The sequence below is a fragment of the Equus caballus genome, chromosome 4 (assembly GCF_041296265.1).
Source record: "Equus caballus isolate H_3958 breed thoroughbred chromosome 4, TB-T2T, whole genome shotgun sequence".
In the NCBI taxonomy this organism is placed as follows: domain Eukaryota; kingdom Metazoa; phylum Chordata; class Mammalia; order Perissodactyla; family Equidae; genus Equus; species Equus caballus.
In genome coordinates, this window is record NC_091687.1 from 5,870,780 (window position 1) to 5,879,298 (window position 8,519).

Sequence of the window (8,519 nt, forward strand, 5' to 3'; positions counted from 1 at the left end):
AAGAGTAGACCGCGTTTACGGGCTGTGGCGGTAAAGGCAGCTGTCGGATGAACTCTTCTTCGTTTCAGATCATTCTTGCCAATCACTTCAATGAAGGCGGGGCTGCTCAGCTGCAGTTTGACATGACCCGGAACCTTTTCCCTTTGTTCTCCCACTATTGCAAGAGACCGGAAAATTATTTTAAACAGTAAGCTCAATATTTAACAATTCGTATTGACGTGTGAAATTGTTAGAGGCGGCTGATGCTCTTTTTAACAGCGTTAGGGTTCCTGGGGTGCTTGGTGGAATAAATATGGCATCAATTAGAATTTTAAAACATTCACTGTGTACCAAAATAATATGGGACCCATGGCCCCAAAAAGTTTCTCAGAACTGGATACAAATTATCTGTTGGGCTTTGTTTTCTAGCATTTAGTTTAATGCTCCTATTTGCTTATTACTGGGGAGATAAATAGAAAATGAAAGCAAGTTTAGTTCTGCCAGATCCAATAAACAGAAGAAATTAAAAATACGTTTAGTACCTAATAGGCCAGGACTGAAGAAAATGCTTTATTAAACTCTTAGTATTAGTTTTGGTTTTAAACATAACTATTAATATATGTAAGAAAAATTCTTAGAAGTATTTTTAGAAATTGTTGATTTAAAATTTAAATTATTTGGGGAGCCTCTGAGATTATAAAGTATTCCTTTTAAAATTATTATAAAATGAAAGATTATTTTTGCTCGTTTCAGTAAGATGTCTATTTCTGTGTTTTTGATTGAGTGTTCCGCCTTTCTGCTACTTTCATTTTATCCCTCAGTTTTCTCTTTTCCCATGTCCCAGTCAACCTCAAGTTTTAGCTATATTGAATAGACAGTATCAAGTATTATATTTTGAGAAGTAACGGATACCATTGAAAACAATGATCCTATTACATGATAGTAATCTAGTGAAATATAAACTCTTTACACACACATAGTCCTAACATGTTAAAAGAGCCAAACGATAAATCCACAAATAGTTGATATGGTTTTACAGAGAGAGGACATGGGCTGGCTGTGCAGGGAAGCTGTTAGTGTCTCCAAATGAAATTCTTAGGGAATAACATGGATGATAGATAATGGACACCTCATTTCGCTCTTGCCCTTCCTTCTCCCCCAACAGTGTGAAAGAAGCCTGCATCGTGTTGAACTTGAACGTGGGATCTGCCCTGCTCCTGAAAGATGTCCTGCAGTCAGCTTCGGGGCAGCCTCCTGCCACGGCTGCGTTAAATGAAGTTGGGATTTACAAACTGGCCCAGCAAGATGTGGAGATTCTACTCAATTTGAGGACAAACTGGCCGAACACTGGAAAATAATGCATCTTTTTTTTTTTAACAAAGAGGAAGCCAATTAGATTTCAAGTTATATGATGAAGTTTTTTTTTTTAAAATTGGCCCTGAGCTAACATCTGTTGCCAGTCTTCTTTTTTTCTTCTTTTTCTTCTCCCCAAAGCCCCCAGTCCATAGTTGTATATTCTGGTTGTAGGTCGTTCTATTATGCTGTGTGGCACACCACCTCAGCATGGTTTGATGAGCCATGCTAGGTCCGTGCCCAGGATCCGAACTGGTGAAACCCTGGGCCACTGGAGCAGAGCGCACAAACTTAACCACTCGGCCATGGGGCCAGCCCCTGAAGTTCTGAATTAATGAAACTGGACAACTGAAAACTCAGTAGAATCATTTATTCCTTGGACTTATGGTGTTATTAAAATGCTGACCATATTTCCTGAGTCCTCTTGTTCCTAAGAAAACAAAAACAGAAGACTCAGAAGCCGCAAAAACTCAAAGTAATTCCATTTACAAATAAAAATGCTGATATGTCTGTTGAATAAAATACAAGAGTAGAGATAATAACTTATAACCAACTTTCAATTTCCTATGCTAATTAAGGGAGACTTTTGTGGATAATCAAACACAGCAAATAAATTTAAAAAAAAATCACTTTAGAATGCATGGTTGTGAGTGAAGTTCCTGTGTCTAGTTTGGAAATTAAATAGGATGGCGCTCATTTTCCACAAGTGTCCTTCCATTCAAAATACTTCCTAGTTCCATTCCATATGACAGTGGTATCCTTTGTTTTGGATGAAACGTTTCAGGCCAGAGCCCTGGGCCTCATTCTTTTCCTGGGGTAGAGAATGTAATTAAACATTTTTTATTTAATATTTATGTAACTGATGATGAGATGGGAATCCTAAACTTTCTTTTTTCTTCTCACTTTTCCGTGGCCTTGGATCACGTTAAATAACGGCTCCTTGATTAATAAATCCTCAGAGAGCAAAACTTTTAAACAGATGGAGCTAGATTAGCTGGAGGCTTTCTACCATTATCAAATTTTATTCCAGTGACTTTTTTTTTCTGATTTAGCATTTAGTTAGTACTTTTCGTGCTGTAATATCTTAAATCTAAAATCATCAGGCTGGCGTGCCACCTATACTATTGATAGACATTTGCTTTGTGATAAACGATTCGGAGGAAATATGTTGAGAGAAATTCTATTACTAAGTTTTATACAGAGATTTTCCAACTAGCGTATTGAGCTCAAAGCTTTTCTGTTAGTTCTAGCAGATTGGGGCTCCTCTCCCTCATTCTTTGAGAATCGCTGGGGTTTCCCACTGAGGAAAGAATGAAGCCGCCTCTGGAGTTTCCTGGCTCAGGCATCTTCCTCCTCCCCGCCTCTTCTCTTCCCCACCCGCCTCCCCTTCACCCAGGCTTCACTCTCCGCCCTCTGTCCTCACTTTCTAGTCAGCTGAAAGTTTCAAGGGAATGAAACGTTTCCATCAAAAGGTAGGAACCTCTGTTTTAAAACGTGTTACTTGTCCTTCAAAATCATGCCATATTATTTAAATATTAGTCACTTAAAAATAAACTTACACTTCACTCTTGAACTTATCCAAAGTTATTGCATGCCCATCATCTTTTAAAACTTCATCCGCAGGACACAGACCCAGGGTTTTTAGGGCTAGGAAAGCCAGAATGAAAAGTCAGAATAAGAAGAAAGGAAAATTTACAAAGTGAGAATTATTTTCAGCTAGAGTGAGTTATGGAATGGTCACGAGCTATGACCTCCGTTGGCAGAAGATACTGACCTTCTTTGTACTGCACAAATGATATGGTGCCTTTCTTCGAGGAGTCCATCATGTCAAACATAGCCGTGATGTTCGAGTGATCCATAAAGAAAGGGAAAGCCACACCTGTTGCTTTGGCAATTCTCAGTTTTTCCAAGATAGCTATTAAATACTCTCTTGGTTTTTCTGTAAAAAAAAAAAAAAATAGTTCCAATTTTTTCTGACCTGAAATTAAAATATGTCACAAGTGGAAACAGTCATTTAACAATTATTAAATACCTATGTTCAAGGTACTGTAGTAGGCACTGGGGTTATAGGCCTTGCTTGCAGGAAAGGTAAGACATGGGGCAATTAATCGCAGACATAAGTGCTCTACCCCGGGCGCTTGAATAAAAAAGTCCAGCAATTAGACCTGGGCCTTTTTTTTTTTAGAGCTTTTCAGGTGATTTTAATTTGCAGACAGTTGAAAACAGAAGGACAAAAAAGGAACAGCATGATGTAGGAAACAAGGTGGTTGGCTAACAAAGGGATAAAGTATAAATAAAAACAGACTGTCAGATTAATATCGTCTTCTGATTAGGAAGCGTAAGTTAATTTCTAACATACAAGCAGTATTTTGGATAAATAAGCTGTCTTTCATTTAAGCAATGTGAAAGATGAAAAAAATCAAGATCAATCCACTTTCCAGCAATAATGCAGGTCAGTTGTCATGAAAAGAGGACAGAAGTAAAGAGGGAGCAGCTTAGATGGGGAATGCTACACCTACTGTTCCATCATTTTCTTTCAATCCTAGGATTTACTCTATACATTTGTTAAATTCTTTTTTTAAAACTTATGGCATTACTGAACGTTTCATACATATATATAAGTAGGCAGAAGGGTATAATAAACCCATCACCAACTTCAACTGTTAGAATTTGTGGCCAGTCTTATTTCTCCATAACCCCGTGCAGTCCCCCTCTTCCTGTATTATTTTGAAGTAGATCCCAGCGATCGTATGTCATTAATAAATATTTGCGTGTGTATCTCTAAAAGGTAAGGGTTCCTTTTTCCTTTTTTGTTGAGATGTAATTGACATGTAACATTGTGTAAGTTTAAGGCGTACAACATGTTGATTTGATACATTTATATGTTGCAATCTGATTGTCATTGTAGTGTTAGCTAATACTTCTATTGTGTCACATAATTATTTCTCTTCTGTGGTGGGAATAATTAAGATCTAGTGTCAGCAAGTCTGATGTTTCTATATAATACAGTATTGTCTACAATCACTGTGCTGTGCCTTAGATCTCCAGGACTCATCTACTAGTTGCAAGTTTGTACTCTTAAACATCTCTCCTATTTGCCCCCCTCCAGCCCCTGATAACCATCATTCTACACTCTGTTTTTACGAGTTTGGCTTTCTTAGATTCCACATATAAGTGAGATCATGCAGTGTTTGTCTTTCTCTGACTTTTCTCTCTTAGCATAATGTCCTCAAGGTTCATCCATATTGTTGCAAATGGCGGGGTTTCCTTTTTTCTCATGGCTGAATAATATTCCCATTGTATATATATCCCATATCTTCTTTATGTATTCATCTGTTGACGGACAATTAGCTTGTTTCCATATCTTGGCTATTGTGAATAATGCTGCAATGAACATGGGAGTCCAGGTATCTCACAATATCTTGTTTCCATTTCCTTTGCATATAGATCCAGAAGTGGAGTTGCTAGATCATAGGGTAGTTCTATTTTTAATTTTTTAAGGAACCTCCATACTGTTTTCCATAGTGGCTGCACCAATTTACATTCCCACCAACAGTGCACAGGGTTCCCTTCTCTCCACATCCTCGCCAAAGACCCAAGATAAAGATAGTGTTTCTTCCTGAGCATCGACCATACTCTGAAACATAGCATGAAACATTTATATGAAGAAATGGATACATCTGTAGAAGAGCAAAACTATACACTTTTAGGATAAAACAACTAATTTCAAAGAAACTTACTATGCAGCATCAGGCGACGGTCTCGGATGCTAAAGGTTACAAGTCGCCTTTCCTCTGCCATTAGGAGGACTCAGATGGGAACCATTGAGAAGCATGGCCTATGAACTCTGGATGCCAGCCAAACCCTTCTGTAGCTTCTCCACCCCCTTATCTTAGCTCAGTGTTTCCTCACCTGTGGTTTTCCTCCCCCCCTTTTGGAGTTTAAAGATGTTTCAAGGAGTTCACATTGTTACATGTGGTAGCAGCATCTCAATTTTTTTAATTGATAATTATTTAAATCATTTATGGGATGGAGATTATGTTACTAATGTGTAACTATTCCTAGACTTCAGTCCTTATCCCCTGCTGCTCAGAGAATTTGTCTTTATCTGCTTAGATTCTCTTTTCCCCACCAGACCTTCTACAGGAGAATTCTGTTTTTGTCAGATGGGGTCAAAGTTTTTCGTGTTGAAGGAAAAAAAAGAATCCTCATTACACTAAATTGGCTGACATAATAAAGAGTTTGAGAGAAAAAGGCCAGGAAGGGAGTGGGAGACAAAAAAGTCTACAAATTTAAAAAACCCCACAAGTACCTAGCATAATGAATTTTTTAAAAAACAGACAAATAACAAAAACCCACTTCAAGTCATATAAACATTTAGAACACCAGGGATAAGATAAAAGGACAATCCTAAAAACTTCCAGAAAGAAAAAAACATGTCTTATATACAGATCAAGAATCTGATGATATCAGACTTCTTCAGAGCAACACCGGAAGTTAGAAGACAACGGAGAAATGCTCTCTAAATGCTGAGGGCCATATTTTCCCACCTAGAACAGAATCCACTCTAGATGTTTGAGTGGAGGAGAAGACACTTTCACACACTTGAGTCCTCAAAATACTTACTGCTCAAAGCACACTGTCTGAGGAAGCCACTAGAAGAAGGCGGGAAAGCAAGAAAGGGAAATCCAAGTGCCATAAAACAGTCTCTAAGCACAGAAGAGAGGCAAAGATGGTTCTTAGGCTCCCAGTGAGAGGAGTTCCTGAGTAATAACTGTACAGCAGGGCAGTTAAGCGATCAGCTCAGACTGGAGCAGGAAGACAGAGCTAGGGGGCTGGGGCAGTGTTTTCCTGATGAACGTAAATGAACGAGAGGAGATCTACGCTTGTGACAAAAAGGGGATATGGACAAATTGGTGATAATTACACAGGAAATTTAAGCAAACGTTTAAAATGTAGTATTATTAACTTCAGGGCAAACAAAAAAGGAAATACAATCATTGCGTACTATATGGATTAGCTGTGCATGTTTGCCTAATAATAACAATGTAAATTCTGAATACTGGTCAGACCAACATTGTGTTCTAACTTTATCGGGAAGACCAGGGTGAGTGGGAGCAGGTGTGTGTGTTTGCGTGCTGTCACTCCATATGGAGGATGGCAAGTTACAATTCTGCATCCTGGGGAGAAGGACATCAAGCCATTTTCACCCTAAGACGGCTTTTTAATTTACGTACCACACAAAAATTACGACATGAATCAAATTTTGTAAGGTGTCAGGGAAAGCTGTCTCCTCAAGAACATCCTGCTGTCTCACCCTATCAATTGTTTTTAACAGATTAAACCCTCTCTGGGGGCAGGGACAACATTGGAAACATCCGTTGCTTGCGAGACGTAAGGATGATTTCCACATTATTCCTTTAGTTCCCATGAGATCGCTACTATGATTATCCCCGTTTTCCAGAAGAGGAGACTGCAGGTCAGGTTCTTGCCCACAGACACACAGCACTAAGGGATGGAGGCAGGAGCCTGGCTGCCGGACCGGAGCCTCTCCCCCGCCCCCAGGAGCCTCTCTCCGGCCCCCCAGGAGCCCTCCACCTGCCCGAGTCCCGCGGGCCCTGGCGCGTGTCTAACGAAGGGCACAGAGCACACCGGCAGCAGAAGGCTCAGCCGCCGAGGGGCAGGAGAGAGAGGGTGTGCGTACGGAGGTGGGGGCATCCCCGAGGGACGCTGGCCCCGCCAAGGAGTGGGCTGGACGGATGGCCGTCCTGGGAATTTCTGGGGACCGCTTGGCAGGCAGGTGGGACAGAAAGCCGAGCGCCAGGCTACACGCTTACCCGGCCGGATGAAGAGGAGGACGCTGGTGAGATACTTTAGCAACTCCATGATCTGATGTTTTTCCAGGTAATTCCTGGCCTCGCGCTCCCGGCTGCCGCCGGCCTCCATCGTTGCGCGTTGCGCCGTTGCTAGGTGACCAGAGCGCGCGGGCCAGGTGCGCCCCCACCGGCCGTGCCCGGGCCGAGCTCCCCGCGCCCGCCGTGCCAGGTGCGCCCCCGCCCGCTGTGCCCTGGCCCAGCTCCCCGCGCCCGCCGTGCCAGGTGCTCCCCCGCCCGCCGTGCCCTGGCCGAGCTCCCCGCGCCGGTCCCGGCTGGGGCCTGGGCCTGAGTGTGTTTTCCCTTTTCTGTCTCCAGCACCTGGCTCAGAACTTGTCGATCCAATGCATGAGAATGAACTATTAACAGAAGGAGCTTGTGTAGTTCCGGGGGTGTTCGATGGAGAGTCCTAAGCAGCATCTTGGGTGTCAGCGGCCAGCTGCACGGCGCTGGCCGTCGGGCAGCAGCTGGCCCGTGGGCTCTACCGGATTGTGGGTCCTGAAGCGCCTGGGTCCTGAGCCCCAGCATCCCTGTTTGCCTGGAGCTGGTCTCAGGAGACAGAGACCCCCCTGACAGTGGTCTTGAGGGAGAGTCACTGAGTAACGTGGGGTGCAGGTGGCCAGGAGGGCCTGGACTCAGTCCTCCCAGTACCTGAGAAACTAACCGCTAAGGCTGGGACTTCTGTCCACGGGGGCCAGGCTCTGAACCTGTGCCCTTACCCTTCACTGGGGAGTTAGCCCAGAACAGGCACTTTAGGAAGAGGAAGGACAAGTGGCCACGTGACAATATGCTCAGCCTCTTCACCAATACTGTGAGCAAATTAAAACCACCAGAAAATACCATTTTACATCTGCCAGACTGGTGAAAACTACGAAGTAGGACAATATCAAGCGCTGACAAGGATAGAGTGCAACAAAACAGTCAGTGAGATGGGAGCGTAAATTGGAACGTCTCCTTTAGAAAATGGGTTGGAGTTATCTCAGTAATTGACACACGTTTCTACACTGTGACCCAGAACTTCCACTCCCTGTGTACCAGGACATGTAAATGAGAATCTTCACCCAGCGCTGTTCATAACAGAAAACACTGAACACTTCAAGCCCAGATGTCTTCAGGAGTAGAACAGATTTTTAAAAACTGTATATTACACCAGATACACAGTGGAATGCTATAAAGCATCGCAACAATGCATTGTAGCTACTTGCAACAAGATGCGTGACTCTCAAAAACATTGTCTTAAGAGACTATGTACTGTAGGAATCAATTTATAGAAAGTTAAAAAACATACAGAACTAAGAATATATTGTTGACAGG

General features: G+C 42.4%; 2 protein-coding genes across 8 annotated transcripts in view; one reads left to right on the plus strand and one right to left on the minus strand.

Annotated features, from left to right (window-relative positions):
* The window catches only part of RINT1 (RAD50 interactor 1), a 22,413-nt gene extending 20,447 nt beyond the window's left edge, over positions 1–1,966 (plus strand). For all 6 annotated transcript variants that reach the window (XM_001914893.6, XM_070265419.1, XM_023638854.2 and 3 more), the window contains 2 exons: positions 69–187; positions 1,145–1,966. In XM_001914893.6, coding sequence (XP_001914928.4) covers positions 69–187; positions 1,145–1,337 — 312 coding nt within the window. In that variant the 3' untranslated portion in view covers positions 1,338–1,966. The remainder of the gene's footprint in view (positions 1–68; positions 188–1,144) is intronic.
* Positions 1,688–7,366, minus strand: EFCAB10 (EF-hand calcium binding domain 10). Of its 2 annotated transcripts, none has more exons than XM_014738947.3 (4): positions 7,170–7,366; positions 3,107–3,271; positions 2,892–2,979; positions 1,688–1,762 (listed from the first exon to the last, which is right to left on the minus strand). In XM_014738947.3, the coding sequence occupies exons 1-4, from the start codon at positions 7,276–7,278 to the stop codon at positions 1,726–1,728; spliced, it is 399 nt and encodes a 132-aa protein (XP_014594433.3). In that variant the 5' UTR covers positions 7,279–7,366; the 3' UTR covers positions 1,688–1,725. The 2 variants fall into 2 exon arrangements, with proteins under 2 accessions (XP_014594433.3, XP_023494625.2); XM_023638857.2 differs by having other exon boundaries at positions 1,688–2,143; positions 7,170–7,324.
* Between the last annotated feature and the right edge of the window lie 1,153 nt (positions 7,367–8,519).

Coding starts and splice junctions, on each gene's coding strand:
- EFCAB10 (XM_014738947.3), bottom strand. CDS start 7,278: ATGGAGGCCGGCGGCAGCCGGGAGCGCGAGGCCAGGAATTACCTGGAA. Junction 3,272..7,169: donor CCTCCTCTTCATCCGGCCGG/GTAAGCGTGTAG, acceptor TTTTTTTTACAG/AAAAACCAAGAGAGTATTTA. Junction 2,980..3,106: donor ATTTGTGCAGTACAAAGAAG/GTCAGTATCTTC, acceptor TGGCTTTCCTAG/CCCTAAAAACCCTGGGTCTG.